We start from the raw sequence: 18,313 nt of genomic DNA, 5'->3' as shown, positions 1-18,313 counted from the left end.
TATACACCACGAAGGTTGAGACTACCTCCAAGCATTCCAGCTGCTGTTTGTATTTACACCTTTGCCCTGAATAATAAAAATAAACCCCACAAGAATGGCAGGAAGAGTGAGACAAAGCAGCGCGACCCTCGGCCCAGCACTACGCTGCTGTGCGCGGCACGAAGCGGGCCGGCTCTGCCGGGGGTCCTTGCGGGCAGGCGCTGCCCTCTGTCCCGGAGAGCACCGGCGACGGGTTGGGAGCGACCCGAGCTCCCTAGCAGCTGCGTGGCACTGAGCGAGGTACGGGAGAGGGAATTGTTCGCGTTCTGCGCGATAATACATCTCGCTAGGTTCCTCCTTTTTAGCGACATTCTGGCTAAAAATAGCACGCTGGTGTAGGCACAGTGAAATATGATTTGCTTCCAATAATACGGCAAACTAATTGTGAAATTAAGCTCCCGAGCGCGCTGATATCTTGCAGCCCAGCTCCGGCAGCACCGCGTGCCGCCCCGTTCCGCATCGATCAAGTTCCCGCAAAGTTTGACGGCTGCGGACGGCAGCGGATGGAGCGCCGCCGGCCCAGGCCCTGTGCCGCAGGTAGGGGCGAGCAGCCCTCCGCCCGGGAGCACAGTGCGGCCGCCTCCCTCCCTCCCTCCGCCGCTTCCTTTTATTTTTTTTAGGATGTTTAAAGGAAGAAACGTGCAACGCCCCGAACTTCCCAATAATCCGCGTGGAAACATCTCAGCCACGACGGAAATATGAATGCAAAGCCCGCAGCGATGTGACCGCTGAGCCCCGCGCCCGCTCGACTCCGCGGTGCGGCGCGGTGCTGTGTGCGGTGCCGTCTCCCGCACTTCCCGGCCCCGCGGAGCGCTGCGCCCGCAACCCGCAGCCCGCCTGGGGGCTCCGTGCCGCCGCCAGGGCCGGGAGAGCCGCTCCGCCGGGGGAAGGGCGCGGAGACACTCCTCCCCCGGTGCCGCCCGCTCTGCCTCCCGCCCTCCTTCCCTTCCTCCGGCGGCTCCGCGAACCAGGAACCGCGGCGGCGGCGGCTCCGTGCGTGAGGAACCCCGCGGCGCCGCGCCGCCGGGTGCCGCCGGGAGCGCCGGGGCGGCGCGGGAGGAGGCGGCGCGGCCGCGGGGCGCTGCGAGGGGCCGGGCGGCACCGGGGGGAGGAAAAAGTTTACACCCTCAGCGCTCCCCTCCCTCCCGCTCCTTGGTGGCGCAGATGGGAGTTTTACCTGGAATGACATAAGTTTGTTGCATTTATTTTTTTCAATTATTATTATTATTATTATTCCCGTGGCTTTTTTTTTTTTTTTTTTGAGGGTGTCTCCCTTTTTCCCCCTCCTCCCCCCCGCTTTCTCCCTCTTCACCTCCTCCCCGCTCCTGGATCCACCCCCCGCTCCCCTCCGCCGCCGGCCGAGGGTGTGACCCGCGGGAACACCCACCCACCTCAGGCGTCCATGGTGGGAGCTGTCCGCCCGCCGCGCCGCAGCCCCTCCGCGCCCGCTCCGCCGCGCATTCCCCAAATCCCCTCTGTTTTTTTTTTCCTCCCCTCCCGGAGCCGGTGCGCGCTCGCTGTCGGATGGTTCGCTGGCAGCAGCCGGGGGCCGCGCCTCCTCCTGCCGCCACCACCACCACCACCACCATGTCGTAGAGAGGTGAGTGCAGCGCGGACCCCGCGCGGTATCCAGGTCACGGCCGCAGCCTGAAAACTTCGCGGGGAGGAGGGACGCAGCCGTGTGACGGCGGCGGCTCCGGGCAGCGCGTGCGGATGGGCGCAGCGCGGAGGACACGGCTGCGGGCGGGAGGTGCGCGGCGCCCCGACGGCCTCTCCCGGGTGGGACGCGGGGCGGGGGGCGGCGAGCGCTGGGGAAGGACGGGTGGGGGACGTCGGACGCGGGGCGGGGGGCAGCGCGGGGCTCAAACTTTGCTCTCCTCGCGTCTCCCTGGGAAAAAGCAGCGCCGGGCGGGATGCGCGCGGCAGCGGCGAGCAGAGGACGAGTCCTTGAGGCTCGGCGCGCTCTGCCGCCACCGCCGTTTTTTTTTTATTTTTTATTTTTTTTTCCCCTCTTCCCCGTTTTTTATTTATTTATCATTTTATTCTGTTTTTTTTTAACCCATCCTTGCACCGGCGCCGCTCGGATCCACGCGCCGCCGAAACGCGGAAAACCGGGGCTGGCGCGGGGGTGACGCTCGGCCTCGCCGCCCCGCCGCTGTACCCGAGCCCCGGGCGAACGCACCTCCCGTCTCCCCCCATTCCCCGAACCGCCCTCCGCGGCCCGGCCCGGCCCCGCGCCGTCCCGGGGCGCGGCGCCCTGCGGCTTTAAGGAGCTGCGGCTGCCGCCTGTGTCGCAGCAACTTTGTATCAGTCATGTCGCCCGGCGGCTGAGTGACGGCGCCGCTCGGCCAATGGGGCGCCGGCCTGGCCCCCGCCGCGCGCCTCTCGGCCAATGGGAGCACGCGGCGCCGGGACGTAAACTTGAACTTGCGGGCATGTGACATGTTTTTAAAGGACTTGGCACCTTTTCCCGTCCCCTCCCGGGTGCCGCGCCGTGACACCGGGCGGCGCGGCGCGCCTCGGGCGGGCGGGCAGGGGCCGGGGGGCCGCCCCGCGCCACTCCGCCCGCCCTCCCTTCCTCCTTTTCCCTCCTCCTCCTCCTTTTCCCTCCCTCGGCGGCAACAGGTACCGCGGGCGGGGGCGCGGCCCCGGGGCCCCCGGGAGGAGCGGGCGTGGGGGGGATGCGGGGATGCTCCGCCGGGCGGGCGGCGGCGAAACGAGCGCCGTGAAAGGCGACGGCTGCGGGGGGCCGGGTGCGAAACTTAGTGCGGGTCCCGCTTGGGGCTGGGTGACCCTCGAGGGGAGCGGGACCTCCATGCGGCGGCTTTCGGTTCTTTGATTGGTGAGAAGGTCCTTCTGTTTCGCAGTTGCCGCGAGCTCCGTTTCACGCCGGCGGGTCGCGGTGCGGGGGGGGGGGGGGGGGGGGGTTCGCAAATGGCCGCGCACGGGCCGGCGAGAAGAGGCCGGCGCTGAGGGAGAGGGGCCGCGCCGCGAGGTGGTCCCGCCGCCAACACCGCGCCGCCTGCCGCCTCCCCCGCCGCGATCCGCCGTGCTGCTTGGAGCCCGGCGCCCTGCTGCTCCCCGAGCCGCTCAGGATCTCTCCTCTCCCTCCGGTAGCGCAGGACCGGGGAGGGGGGGGGGAGGGGGTGAAATTTTATTTATTTATTTATTTATTTTTCCCCCGTGGAGTGACCCAGATTTCTATCCGTTAAAGTTCTGAAGCACGCTCGCCTATTGATTCTGTACGAAGTTTTGAGGTTTGCTGCTGCGAAGGTTCGCTTGAGCCAGCGCCACAGCGCTCCCGCAGCTCCGGGCCTGTGTCGGAGCGGCCCCGCACCGTGCCGCTGCCTGCGGGGGCTGCGGGGCTCTGCCATCCCGGTGCTGACCCTCCCTAAGCCCCCGGAGTTGCGAAGTAGCGGTCACTGGCGGCCGCCATTGATTTCTGTCGGAATTAGGCTTGCCCAGCACTTAACGTGAGGGCTAAGTGATGATCTAGAAGTGACTTTGTGTGAAAGCGGGCTCTTCTGGATGGAGATTTTCGACTGTAGGAGTGGGATTGGGTCCACAGGATGATATTCTCACAGCGTTTGTGCCTGACAGGAATGCAGGCGTAAGGCCGTAGCCCTAAGGAAGGGCAAAGTAGTATTCGAGCCTTTCCCTTGAAGGTTTTTTGCTTTTTTGTTTTACTCTTTTTTTTACGGTGTTGCTTAAAAAAAATGATAGTTCTTAAGCAGTGCTAAATGAGGCAGTTAAGCACGGTGTTAAACATTGCAAAACTAGTGCATTTTGAAAGGGGAAAGAAAATCTTTATGTAATACTGATATTACAAGTATTGGCACTCGACTTTCTACAGCTCTGACAAGATGATGAGCCTGTTCTTCAGAATGTTGCTGCTACCTATACGTGATTTTCAGAATAACAGAATTCTTCCAGAATAATGTATGTGTGACCACTCAGAAAGCAACCATGCTTAGGGAGAGTGCCACGCTGGGTGAAAGGCTTTGTAGGGCCACTTCTTAGAAGGAGGTTCACTTTCCTTTATGCATTCCTCTTGCTGCGTACCGTGGAGGTTGGTGGGGTTGCAGACCCTACAGCCTTTCATCATCTCCTCCATCTGCGCAGGAACTTCTGTGGGGCTTCTCTCCTCGTTCAGCTTGTCCTCCCATATCCTGCAGTGGGGCTCTGAAAGGTTGGCTCCCAGCCCCATAGAACTGCAGCTTTCCTTCAAAGCATCGCTTACAGCACTGGAAAAATCAAGGGAAACCTTTGCAGAGCACCAGCCCCTGCTGCTTTGTTGTCCCTATAGCACGGTAGCATGAGGTCTTTGTTGGTGCTGCAGGGTTGGGCTGGCACTGTCCAGCATAAGCTTTCAGGCAAGAATTTGGGTGTTTTTTGATGACCGGTCATCTCTGTCTGAGAGTCTGTCAGACTGTCTTATCTGTGAGACCTTTTCCCGTGGCATGGTTGAGAAGAGACTGATGGGGTGGGAAGTGAGGCTGGCAAGCGGACAGACAGGGATAGACAGAGTGAGCGGATATGCCTTGTTTCCCTAGGAAATTAGGAAATTTCCTTAGTAAATTGCACTGTCCTGCCGCTTATTAATTTCACTTCTTTGTGTGTATGTCTTTACTAGTTATGGAGACAAAAGGATACCACAGCTACCCTGAAGGCATAGATATGGAGAGACGGTGGAGTCAAGTTCCTCAGTCTGTGGAGTATTCTTCCCTAGGTCCTGGAGAGCAGGCTGATGCCAGTAACTATATGGAGATTGTGAATGTGAGCTGTGCTGCCGGCACCTTTGCGAACAGCAGCGCTCCAGTAAACAAGGAAAAACCTGAGCTTCTCTCCTGCCTGCAGCAGGACAGCAGCCATCCCACTGTTCTGCCCTCTGACATCAAAACTGAAACAGAGTCGAAAGAACTGTCAGCGACAGTGGCCGAGTCCATGGGTTTGTATATGGATTCGATCCGAGACGCCGACTACCCGTATGACCAGCAGAACCAGGGGAGCCCGGGTAAGGTCTACCAGAACGTGGAGCAGCTGGTGAAGCTCTACAAGGAGAACGGCCACTGTTCCTCTCCCCTGCACAGCCCCAGCAGGCCCCTGCGGTCCCTGATGGCGGACTCGGGAAGCGCCATGAATGGCGGTGCCATGCATGCTGTTGTCAAAAGCCCCATCGTGTGTCAAGAGAAAAGTCCCTCAGGCTGCAGTCCTCAGAACATGGCTTCCTCGGTGTGTAGTCCTGCTGGTGTTAACTCAGTGTCCTCAACTACTGCTAACTTTGGGAACTTTGCTATGCACAGCCCCATCGGGCAGGGAACTCCCTTGTCACGATCACCCAACGTTGAGAGCCGGGGGTCCATGTTGCACAGCCCCGCTCACATTAGCAACGTAGGGTCTCCACTTTCTAGCCCTATAAGTAGCATGAAATCACCAATTTCTAGTCCTCCCAGTCACTGCAGCGTGAAATCTCCCGTCTCCAGTCCTAACAATATCACTATGCGGTCTTCTGTCTCCAGCCCTGCAAACCTGAACTCAAGAAGCTCTATTGCCAGCCCTTCCAATGCCAACAACAGGTCCACTCGCTCCAGCCCAGCGGTTAGCACTGTGGGGGGATCTTCGATCTGTAGCCCCGTCAACAGCTCGCTAGGATTCCCTGCTTCCAGCACGCCGGCTGGACCTAGCAGAAGCCAAGATACTGTTCCCAGTCCAGAAACGAAAGACAAGGGTGCTCAAGAAATCCCATTTCCCAAAATGGAGGAAATGGAGAATGCCATCTCAAACAACAGCCAGATGAACCTCGTTCAGTTCATAAAGCCCGAACCAGACGGTTCATTTGGTAGTGCGTGCATTGGTGAAAACAGTAAAATAAGTTCTGATTGCCCCTTTTCGGTACCGGTGAAGCAAGAGTCAGCTAAACATCCTTGTTCCGGTGCCTCTTTTAAAGGGAATCAAACAGTAAATCCTTTTCCATTTACAGATGGCTCATACTTTTCTTTCATGGATGACAAAGACTACTACTCTCTTTCTGGGATTTTAGGACCACCTGTTTCTTCCTTTGATAGCAGTTGTGAAGGTAGCGGTTTTCCAAATCCAGGCCTCCCTGTGGGGATTAAGCAGGAGCCTGATGATGGCAGCTATTACCAGGACAGTAGCATACCATCCTCTGCCATTGTTGGTGTAAATTCAGGTGGACAGTCATTTCACTACAGGATCGGTGCCCAGGGCACGATATCTCTGTCACGGCCTGTTGCTAGAGAGCAAGCATTTCAGCACTTGAGCTCCTTCCCTCCCGTCAGCACGCTAGTGGAGACCTGGAAATCGCATTCGGAGCTGGCGTCCAGAAGAAGTGATGGGTATCCAGTTCTAGAGTACATTCCAGAAAACGTGTCCAGGTAAGCGAGCGAACTGCTACTTGTTTTCCCCTCCCTTTTCCACAAGATGTGGATTAAAATGAGGTCTGGGGTGGTATTTCTCAAGTTGATGTGTAATTCTGTGCTTGCATTTCAGTTCTTGCTGCTAGACTTGCTGGTTGTTTGCTGTAGTTTGCTATGGATTTAATAAAACCAAGTGCTCACTTTAATATTTAAAAAGAGCGTATTATGTTCTATCGGTATTAGATTTGGAAGTGTCGCTTTGTTATGTTCGTGAGCTCTTAATACTACAAACGTTGTCTTTCCCATAATGAAAGGTTAGTAAAATTGCTGTTGTGTGTCTGATAAAGGGTATTGTTCCTTAGCTGGTGCTCAAATGTGTTGTAACTCGGGTGAAATGTTGAGATGAGGGTAAGACGGTAATGTTAGGAATCCATTTCTGTAGAGATGCATGGCTCTAATTTTGCACTGGGCTACAACTGGTTAAGTTTGAAAACTAAACCTTACAAGCCTGTGGCAACATATTATTTCTGTATTGTAACTGTAGGAACATTTGGTTTGTATATATAGAAAAATGCCTCCAGAAGGAGGAGGGCTGTTAAAACTTGACGCATTTGAAAGGGAAAAATGGATGAACTGATCTCCTAACTTTTGGTGAGAGAAATATGCAACTGTCCTAAGCATTTGTACTGGCCAATCCATGGAAGTGCGTACTTCTTCCACAAACAGGTGTTCGTGTGTTTTGTGAAGGACGCTTACTTACATAAGCTGTCTACTTGCATAGTCAGTTTTACAAATTATTAAATGCATCTGGCAATGTGACTGAGTTAGAGTAGCTACAGAGCCTCCTCATCTGTCAAACTGGCTGACCCCAGGTTTGTGCTATCAGCAAAATAGCTGATAACAGAATTTGCATTTACAAGTCTAAAGCTGTGCTTCTCCTCATCAAAAGATGCACAGCTTCTACCGTATCCTTTGATTGGAGTGAAGAGAATGTGTACTTTTCTCAATACTTGTATGACTCAAAATATTTCTGGAAAACAATGATCTTCCAATGAAGGACATAGTGGCTAAACTAACTGTGCTTTTGGGAAGGGAAGACAATCTGTGGACCTAGAGTTTGGGGTGGGCAAGGGGGCAGGGGGAGGAAACACTCGAAATATTTGCATTTTATTCTCAGACCTGTCCAGTACCTCTGTGGTCTACTTGAATAGTTCAGACTCCATACTTGACTTTTTCTTTGTCTAATTCAAATATTGTTTGTAGAGAGCACACTTTTTTTAATACATCTTGCTCAAATTGAAAAGTCTGTACCCCACCTTCTTGCTGAACTTTGCACATAGCTGTATGTTTGTCATCATCTGTGCTTGGATCAAATGTACTTCCTGGATCAAAGGAGATGAAGTTACTGTCTCCTAGTTATTTTGCCAGATAAATGTTCATAAAATGCATTATTTACACATTGGGAAAAGTTCACCAGAAGAGTGATAGGCTGTCTGCAAACAAAGACCCAATGCTTACTTGCCTTTGTGTTTGAGCGCTGTTACTTGGGAGCTGGTCCGTGAGACTTCTTGTGTGAGGAAGTGCTGCTCACGTTGATCCAAGGTTGTCATCTGCTGCAGGATGTCATCCACTGAGCAGTAAACAGGGAAATGCTGTTCAAGAGTGTGGTCATCCATAGTTATGTTTTTATGACAGTTTTGCTTAAGGCTTTTGAAGGACTATCTTCTGATCTGACGTTATTCCATGGTAGCTCTTCTCACCTGTGCCTCTAGACCCATAAACGAATCATCTGTCATCAGGGGAGATGTGACTGTGCTTTCCTTTGTTTTCTGAGCTGATATCTTAGTAAGGTATGCATCTGAGTGTAGCTGTGGCTTTATGTGATTGAAATTCTGACGTTTTTACCTCTCAGAGCAATTATGCACATGCGAAATTCTGTTTAGGTGGTAGTGATCTGCAAGGTTGCAACATTTCAGACATCCTGATCTGTGTTTCAGATTAGGATACATGTCATCATTTCAAATCTCTATCTCGGCCTCATTATTTAACTAAATGTTACTGTTAATCTGTCTGGCAATGACTTTGTGCTAACAGATGCAGCTGGGGACCTGTGCGAAGGCCTTTCAGGTTTCAAAATAAATTAATGTAGAGGTTATCTTAGCAGTACAAGTTTGAATGCATAGGTGCCCATACAGATATTTGTCTGCTGACGAAACAAATCAAAGACTTGCTAAAGCTCACTCTTCCTAATGAGCCTCAAATCCATCTTCACCTTTATCCTCAATAGCCACATTCCAGCTAAAGCAGAGGAAATCATGATTAAGTTTGTTCATCCCCCAAAGCACTGTAATAAAACATATTTTAAAGCTGTGTCCCAAAGGGCATTTCATCTTTCCTATGTCAAGAGGGTATTGGAATGACAAAATCTCTCTTCGTTCACGTTGTTTAAACATGTGATTAATCCTTCGTAGCTTGCAGTACCAAGTTCCTGATGTTTTAAGTCTTCCATATCGTCTTTATTTTTTCTGAAGTATATTTATTTTGCATTATAAGTGCCATAAGAAAAGACTAAAATGAAGGTAAAAGGAGGCTACATGATTCTTTGAAGTCGGTAGATGATCTGCATAGAGTAGATGTTGTTTTGACAGCATTATGATCTGAACTTCAATAGTGTGTCCTCTTTGATATGCAGCTTACATTGTGGAAAGGACTGGGTGACCAGGAATGAAGAAGGCTTTTCGCGTTGGGAATGTTTAGAATGTTCTTAAAAATGATTTTCCTTTCCTATTCAAATATCACCTTTTATTAAATTGGTTCTTTCTTGAGTCAGTTACAGTTGCTGACAGTATCAAATAAGCACAGCCTAGGCATGTGAAATACTTTGCTGTCTTATTGACCAAGTGCTCACTGTCAACTGCAACATTCTCTTTTGTTTTTTTAGTTATTTTTGTTTGATAAAGGATGGTTATGGTTATCTTTAAGGTGGATGGTGGGAACTTTGTTTACAAGATTACAATCTGCAGGATGTGGGGAAGGAGAGCTTAAGTGAAGAAACAAAGGCCTGTTGCCTTTGAAATGCTGTTTCTGTTAATATGCATGCAGAACATACCTTTGAAAGATTGAGCATGCATTATTTTTAATAGAGGGTGAATCGTGTGTGTAGACCCCTCCCCCCCCCGCCCCCTTCAATGAATGACATTACTAAGAAATAGCGGATTTTAAACAAATAATAGCAAAGTGGGCTTAGAAAATAAGGTATGTGAGGTGGAGTGATGTCATTGACGGAAATCTGCTTTAAGGTGATTGCTCATCTGAATCAGGGTATGAGCCTAAGACTTATGATCATGCCAATTATGTAATTTCCAAAATGGCCTAGGAAAATGTCAGGGTTGCTTGAAACAACAGTAAAAATTGAGGAGGATGACCTTTCTGCTGTGTTAGCTCTTACCTAAAGCTTTTTCTGCAAATGTGCCTTTTCCCTCTAATTTCCATGTTAACTCTTGTATATACATGTGCATACTCGCTGTTCTCAGCAGTTGTGGTAGAAACAAAGGGCTGATGTGCCTACTGTGCATTCTTCCAAACAGTTGCAATTGGATAGTTTTCAGATTTGGCTAAAAGTCAGACTGTTTGGTTCCATTACCTGGTAACACCTCCTTGCGTTGCCTTGCCAAGTGTTTCCCCCAAAGCTGCTTTCTTCCCAGGCTGAAAACAGGTGCAAAGTTGCTCCCAAAGGGAGAGAAGACCCCTGAGGATGGCACATTTCCATGCCATAGAGCTCTGGGGTAAAGATCCACGTGCAGAGTTTTTCCCTGTGTGGATGATGATGAATAGGCGCAGGTGTTGCTTGCTGTGACAGGTGACGGGGGAAAAAAAGGACTCAGATGCAGTTTTAGTTTCCCATGATTCGGGAGCAGTTTTGCTCCAAACTTTTTCAAACTTTCAGGTTGTGGGGTTTTTTTTGTTTTGTTTTGTTTTTCCCAGTGACTGTAAGGAGTGTCGTACCAACTGCTGAGCTGGTGCATGGTTTGCTTGTGCATTTATTTTCAATGTTAAAAAAAATCTCCTTTTCCCCTTGATTTTGGTTTAGAAACTAAACAGTACCCTCAAACCTGTTTTTCTGTGATGATGATGCGTAGCTGCATGTCTTAGATTGTAAACACATCAAAGAGTTGGATTGAATGTACAAATTTAAGCATGTGAATATCTGTTCTTTCGGAGCGTGGGTAGCCTTAAAGGAATTTAAGGTACAAAATGATACAGGTTCCTGAAGTTCTTTCTGTGTGCTAGCCTGTGTATGGAGGTGAGTTGTGAAGCAGTATTGTTTCAGCAAAGTTTCCCTGGCTGCGTGGGATGAATTCACAAAGTTACAATGTGTTGCTATCATTAAATAAGTTCACTACTTCAACAAGAGTTATTTCTACCTACTAGAAATTACATTTTAATTGTTTACCAGCTGGGGAAATTTCAAAACATTTCGTCATCAGGTTTTAGAGCCTAATGTAGGTATGCTAAAATTGCCTGAAAGGCTGTCATTCACTTCTTAGGATTTATGATCAAGTCAACAGTGTTTAGGGACTTTTTATACCTGACTGTTCCCAAGCAATTTGCATAAGTCAGGACAGTGCTCTGATGAGCAGCCCAGAACCTGATCTGGGTGGTCTATCTCAGCTTCCCAGAGTACCGGGTGCATGCAGGATGTCCCTGTCCATCCTTCTGACCCAGCTCATTGCAGTCCCCCCCTCCAAAAAATGCTGATAATAACAACAACATGGGCTTCATCTATGGGTAACCCTCCCTGAAGTGAATAGGTGATCTGGTTTAAATCTGATTTCAGGCTATTGGCAATTATTTTCTGTCAATAACGTTGTGTTAAAAATTATCTAGAATAGTCAGTTATCTGAATGATACCTGCCAGGGAGATAAAGGTCTGGTAAATATTATTTTTAGAATTTATGATTGACCTTCACCTCTGTTTGTTTTTTTATGGACTTCATATGAAGAAGGCCAACTTGTTCAAAATAGTCTCCGTGCTTTGGTGGGATTGTTTTCCCCATTAGTTTCCCATAAGCTCACTGTTGAAAAGGCTGGACAGCAATTCTCCTATGTTGTACGCTATAGCCTTAAATTTGTACTTTTTTTCTTCTCAATTTGGAAATTAATATGTGAAATTACACATGGAACTACAAAAAACAAATGTACTTCTTAATATTTCTGGATATAATCTTGATATGTAACAGGATCCTCAACATGTGTCTTTATTTCTCACTTTGAAGTTTATCAGGCTGCATTAATGCACGGAGCTAGAAGGTCCCAAGGTTCTCCTTGGCATACCAGCATTCATTTCACAGCCTTGTACTTGCTAGTTTTGCTTAATATTATTTTGTTGAGGGTGCTCTGTTTTGTTCTGCTAATTTGATTGGGGCATTGAAAATCTCTATTAAGTATCTTTTTATAAAGAAAAAGCCTTTTAAGGCTCCTAGGGATGGTTAATTTTTTCCCTTTAAATTACATGTGAAAATTGACTCCTGTGAGAGGGAGAAGTCCTCCTTGCTGGAAAACGCATTCCATGAATAAGTGGAGCTTTGAAATCTGTGGAAATAAGCGCCCCTTTCTCAATCCCTGTACCTGTATCTGGGGATTGTTTTTTTCTTTGTGTAGAAGGGTAAATTGTGTTGTGTGGCACTGAAGGACTTATGTGGGCAGTTGTATTGTTAAACTGTATGAAACTTGGCTGTTACAAATTGGCTTGCCATAGTTTATTTTGATAATAGCCAGTAACTGTTTTCTAGCTTTCGTATCATGTGGTGATACAGAATCTCACTGTGATACCTTTGTCTGACTGTTCTCTGGAATAGGGAAGTCAGGCTCATCTTAGTGCACGGATTTTAAAATAAGCAAGCAGAAGAAATTTTGATTATCCATATTTTGACAGTATGGATTCATCCCCCTTAATGAGGACAGGAAGAGACTGGTGTCTGAAATAGGTGCTGTACAGAAATGTTCCCATTCTATTTTATGGGATGTGCGTGGCAGTTATGCAAGTGAGCGTCCATATGGATTGTTGCAGGGGTATCAGTAATCATGCAGTACTCCTGTTATCTGCACAGGGAGTAAATTGTTAAGTTCTGATTTGATAACTTGTCCTTATTCAACAAGCACTTAGCATTAATGGAACCTAAGCGTGCTCTCAAGTGCTCTGCCCGGTTGACTCAGATTGTATTGGTGCTTTATTGAGCTGCAGCTTGTGTAGAGATTGCTGTTGGATGCCGTCTGCAGTTGACCAATATATTGTTTTCAGTGATGAAACGTGCTGTTGGGCAATGCCCTTGAGTCTGGTTTGACACTGTTTCTGCCTTTGGTTTGGGTGTGTTGTAGGTGTTACATGCGAGAGCCAGATCGGCTTCCTGATCCAGTTCACTCTGAAGGTCTTTTCAGTTTTTAACTGTCCACCAGTGCTACTGTGTGAGCACTGTGGGCACGAGAGCAAACTGAAGAGATGGAGAGGTAAAAGTGCCTCTGAAATATCACAGGTGTGTGTTGCTGCTCAATGTATCATCAAGCCGTAGTCTCAGCAGCTGTATTTTCAGGGTATACTTTCCAAAGACAGCTTCTATTTTCTAACTGTAGGTGTCTGTATGTATTAACATGTTTGAACATAGTTGTGGAAGCTGCAGTTAATAATGGACTGATCTCAATCAAAATCCCTCAGGGAACAGTGGAGTGCTATGATTTCAGATTTAAGCTGTAAGAGGTCAGAAAATACTGTGGTTTATGATGAACATAAGACCTTGACTTGTTCTCTGACAAATACCTTTGACAACATGGTCTGTATAAGAGTGATAAAAGGGTGTGTGAAAAGCAAGTAATAAGTATGTCTAAGTTTAGTAATTTTATCCCTGCACTCACATGCAGCCAGTTGCTAATCAGTGCTTGGTGCTCAGCATATGAATTAATTTACTTCAGCTGCAGTCTCTTCCAGGTGAAAGAGATCTGTGGAGAAAAAATGAGAACTACTTCAATTGTGTGCAGCTGCCCATGTGGCTGCAGCAGTTGCTGGGCATGTTTGAGTGCTTAAACAGCCCCTTGCATGCCTTAGTAGTGCATGGTGCCTGGAGTCACTGCTCACTGGAGCTGCATTATAGTTTCCTTCTTCCTTTTCCTCCTGGAGATGCCTTGCTTTTGCTGCTGGAGGAGACACGCTGACCTTGATGGAAGGTGTATTTTTTTTTGTTGTTGTTATTTATTTATGCCACAGGGAGATCGTGCATAGGCCAGGAAGTCCCTGCTTATCCCTGCTAGCATATCCCAGCATGGTCTGCTCCAGTACTACTACAGTCACAAGCAACTGCAACACCTCTTGTCTTTGTGTTGGGCTCTGCATGTGCTTAGGAGTTGTTTGAGGGTTTCTTGTAATGCTTTGAAGCAGTGTGTGCACACCAGTAATAATATGCATAGTTCTGTTCAGGAACGCCTGAGTTTTTAGAAAATTTTAAAAGTTAATTTACTTTCTTGGTGAGGATTTTGAGTAGCTTGTCTTTTTAAATTAAAAAGAGCTTCTACTTTATTTATTTTTACTTGTTCATTTATTTTTGTACCTGAAGTTTATTAACAAAAACTAACATGTTTTCTGAAAGGACGTGATCTCTGTATTCTCCCTCTGGCTTTATTGAAATGGTTGTTCCAGGATGTCAAATAAGATAAATGATTCTGGATTCTTAAAAGGATATGTAACATCGGTTCTATCTACTCAGTACATGAACATTTTGCAGGCAGTGTTTTTTCAGTGAATTGTGCTGTGACAGAAGTTCCTAAACTGTAGTTAGGTCACAAGAGAATGACTTGAATTTTGTTTCTTGGTCTTAAACTGTGAATTAAGCTTCTGCAATTATGTTAGAACGTGTTGTTAGCTGCTTGCTACATTGAATCTTTATAAATCTGCTGTTTGTAAGCAGAGTGCTGTGAATTATTTCAGTGGAAAAAAAAGTAGATTGAATTTTATAATTTGAAGAGGGGTGACTCGGCTGATATAGAAAGATACTTCCTAAAAAAAAAAAAAAGTATACTCAGTTGGAACATCTGAACAGAAACTGAATCCATTGTCTGTAAAATGCCTTATAGGACTTTGTATGCTCTCTGAGGATGAATGGGAACCCTACTGATTGTGGTTAGTGATAATTAATAATATATCAAAGATTTTTAGGCCTGAGGTTGAAAAGTAAATTTCAGACTAATTGCTGAATGTTTCTGATGATTCTTATATCGTTTCACTCAATTACATCCTCCCTGCTAAACAGTGCTTTTTATTTGCATCTGGAGGTGTAATGAGTTATTTGAATGGACTTTCAGACTCAAATTGATCTATTCTATTCTGTTCTTCTTTTTGCTGTTTTGCTGCTATCCCTAGTTTGGAAAAAGTGATGGCTATATAAATCACTTCCCCCACTAGCTGTGTGGAGCTGTAGGGCTGCCATGAGGCCCCCTCCCCCCCAGAGTCCTCTCTGGGCTGAGCAAACCAAGGGACCTCAGCTGTTCTTCTACAGCTTGTCCTCCAGACCCTTCAGCGTCTTTGCAGCCCTGCTTAGGCTGCTCTCCTACAGCTTTATGTCCTTCTTACGTTGTGGTGCTCAGAATTGCACGTGACACTCAAGGTGAAGCCGCAGTCCCCTGATGAGTGTGAGCAGGCAGAGCATTGCCCTGCTGATAACCTTTAGGCTGTGCCTTGCTCCCTGGTGGCAGGTTAAGCGCTGCCCCGCCTCAGCAGGCGGCTGCATATTCCGGTGCATCCCCTAGCGCTTGTGCAATCTGGCCGTGTCCGTGTACCTGCATGACTGCGTCACCCTGCTGTCTGTCCTTACCCAGACCTGTGCTCCCAGAGCCGTTGGGGAGCTCAGGTTTCACAACCTGTGTGTCCCGGTTTACTCTGGCAGCGTCTGGTTGAGGAAAATCGATTGTTCGCGTACGTGGCTCTCTGCTGGTATGGCTGCTGGTCAAGGAGTGGGGAAGGGGCTCTTGGCTTAGCTATGCTCTTTCTGTCAGAGTGGCCTCTTGTCCGGAGAAGGAAGGTCTCAAGGAAGTCCTCAAACTACTGCCCTTAAATCAAATGTTCCTTCTGGAAGCATTGTTTAGGGGGTGGCCCATTGGGATGAGGGGTGTGGGTTCAGGCAGTTGCTCCAAAAGACCAAAGGTGCCGCATTCAGCACTGCCGAGGGCTGGTCTCCGGGAAACTGTCATGCACTTCTGTTCAGGAGTTCTGAAGCCTGTATTCCAAGGACTTTGCTTATGAAGGCTGGGGGGAAACTTGGAATGCTTCCAGTAAGGCTGTTTGACTTGTCTGCTTTGGTACAGTATTTTTAAGTAAATGCAATTTGTGTACCGTAGACGAGATCGGTCAGAAAGCTGCTTGTCCGGTGATATGTTCAGATCCTCTTCACTGGCTCTGACTTCGTTACTTTCCAAAGTTGTTTGGAGAAATTGTTTAAAAAAAAAACAAAAAACAAAAAAAAAACCACACCACAAAACAGAACAAATCCTGAAGTATGAAGGCTTACTCAGCTGTTCATCCTAGGATGTGTGAAAACTTTCAGGAAAATAAGTCCCATTTGAAGACAACAAATATAACCTTATGTTTGCCATGCTTAAAGATCAAGGTCTTTTTTTTTTTTTTTTTTTTTTTTTTTTTTTTTTTTTTTTTTATTTCAAATAAAAAATAAACACACGTCACCAGTCCTGGCCCATTGGGCTGGGAATGCGTGCTTCTGGGTCAGTGCAGATGTTTCTTTAACTGGCAGAAGACAGTGTCCCAGAGCTGGGCATGGCCCTATGTTACGTGTGAGAAAGTTTTGGCAGCTTATCTGCCCTCTGAAGCTGCCTGTATAGATGCATGGGTACCAGAGCACATGGAGGGGTGCCCCTGGTTCTATGACGATCATCCTTTGGTTGTTGAGGACTGCTCCTTTGTTGCTTGCCTGTCTGCTTGGCTTTAGGGTGGAGGAAGCTTTGTGGCATGTTTTGCTTTTCTGCTTTTGCTTTAAGTTTGTTTATCTTTAGGCACTAAGTCTTTCTTAAGTTAATATTTAAAAGCAAATATTGTCCAATAAGCGTTCCTTAAGGGTTGTATGAAGTTACTAAACGTTACTAGCTTGTCAAAATTCAGCACCAAACCTTTATAATAGCCCATCCTTTGTAAAACTCACCTAGTAGAACAGCATTTCTGCAGGATGAGCTCTGCAAGCCGTATAGAAGTTACCATACTCTTACTTCTGATTCACAGTAGGGAAACTGATTCATCTAAGTGGACTCAATTAGAATTTTTAAGTTCTTATTTTAATCTGAATTTGTGTAAACTACTGGAGGATGAATAAAGTAGAGGTTAGATGTGTCAACTTCAACTCAGTGTATGGAAGTAAATATTGGAAAAGATCCAGAGCTTTATGGCTGCTGCCAACTAATGACATAAGATAATGTTGCAATGAAACAATGTACTTGATTTAAATTTGTTTCCCAACTATCCTTTATGTTTCTTGAGACTTTGGAATTCAGGTTTTTTAAGATTTTACAGTAAGAAGTAGATAAGGTATTGAATTTTTTGACTGATCTGTGGTAATGACAACTTCAAACTGAACAAGCAGATCATAAGATAAAAGACTGTTACTCATTTCACATTAAACCCACGGGGGGAAGAAGCAAGAGGGTCGAGTGCTTTGGATGGATGTACAATTCTAAAAAGAGGGAAGAAATTGAAGGGGGCTGAATTATACTTAAGTATGAAGTGAAAAGACTGAATTGCTCATTTATTGTGGTTTTTTCTTGCTTTCTGAGACCAAAACTGCAGCCATTGTAGGTCTGCAAACGGTCCTGTGTTTTCTTCCTGACGTAAAGAAGAGTTAATTGTGTGCTGAAGGCTGCTAACTTCTTTGCTAAGTTTGTGTTAGCATTTCTGCTTGCATCAGTAATGTGCTTTTGGAGTGAGTCTTTCCGCTGCCTCTGTTTACTGTGGGGTGCCTGTGGAGTGAAAAAGGAGATGCTTCTTAGAAAGCAGAGCATGACAGAAGTGCTTTAGGAGTACCTGCAGTCCTCCAGTCTCTAATGGTTTTGGTCCATGGGAGCTCTTCAGAGCTGCCCTCAGGCCCAGTCCTAGGGACACGAGTAGTGTGGGTGGACAGTCCCCAGCCATCTCTCTCTTTACATCTCTGCACTGCACTGTACTGCCTGCTAATGCCAGTGCTGGCAGTGTGTTTATTGTAGTTTTCAGCTGTTAGCTCTAACGTTTGTAATTGAAAAAAGGGGAAGAAAAAAAAAAAAGGAATTACAGGCAGAAGAAATGATTCCTGAGAAGAACTGGAGGCACGACTTTGTGCACATGTATTTGTGTTTTTAAGCTATATCCAGAATTACCAGAGTACCTACTTAATCTTCCTTCACAGCACTCCAGAATTCTTGAAAACAAATGAGAGAAACCCTGGAAGCAGGATATGAGACTGAAGTGACAAATAGGCTGTATCCTGTTTTTTTTTTTTTTTTTTTGTTGTTGTTGTTGTTAATGAACTTAACTTCTTTTAAACTAGTTGGAAAATCTAGATAATGTTTGCCAATATTCTCATTTACAATAATACTGATCTGCAAAGAGAAACTGGATTGTTCTTTATTGCAGGCAGCTTAAAGAAGTGTTTCCAAACAGCTGTACCTTTTGTGAACTGATTTAATGACTTACAATTACGGTGTCAGATAAAAATACATCAAAACTACGTTTTTGTAAAGCAAACCTGTTGCTTTGCAGCTAATTATATGTTGCATATACCTGATGCATTTATTTTAATGTGATGCTAACCGAGTCAGATAGGTGATGTATTAATGGCTTGTAAATGGCCTACAGCCATTAACTCTATTTATGAAGA

The 18,313-nt window shown here is 46.9% G+C and overlaps 1 protein-coding gene across 4 annotated transcripts in view; it reads left to right on the top strand.

Annotated features, from left to right (window-relative positions):
• Window positions 1–1,340: 1,340 nt before the first annotated feature.
• Window positions 1,341–18,313, top strand: part of NR3C2 (nuclear receptor subfamily 3 group C member 2) — a 199,683-nt gene continuing 182,710 nt past the window's right edge. The window contains exons 1-2 of one of the 4 annotated variants that reach the window (XM_048942623.1): window positions 1,341–1,639; window positions 4,673–6,434. In XM_048942623.1, coding sequence (XP_048798580.1) covers window positions 4,675–6,434 — 1,760 coding nt within the window. In that variant the 5' untranslated portion in view covers window positions 1,341–1,639; window positions 4,673–4,674. Of the gene's footprint in view, window positions 1,640–2,555; window positions 2,665–4,659; window positions 6,435–13,397; window positions 13,635–18,313 lie in introns of those variants that run through there. The other 3 variants (XM_048942624.1, XM_048942622.1, XM_048942625.1) reach the window with 3 other exon arrangements.

The sequence above is a fragment of the Lagopus muta genome, chromosome 4, assembly GCF_023343835.1.
Source record: "Lagopus muta isolate bLagMut1 chromosome 4, bLagMut1 primary, whole genome shotgun sequence".
Lineage (NCBI taxonomy): Eukaryota > Metazoa > Chordata > Aves > Galliformes > Phasianidae > Lagopus > Lagopus muta.
This window is presented reverse-complemented; position numbering and strand designations above follow the sequence as displayed.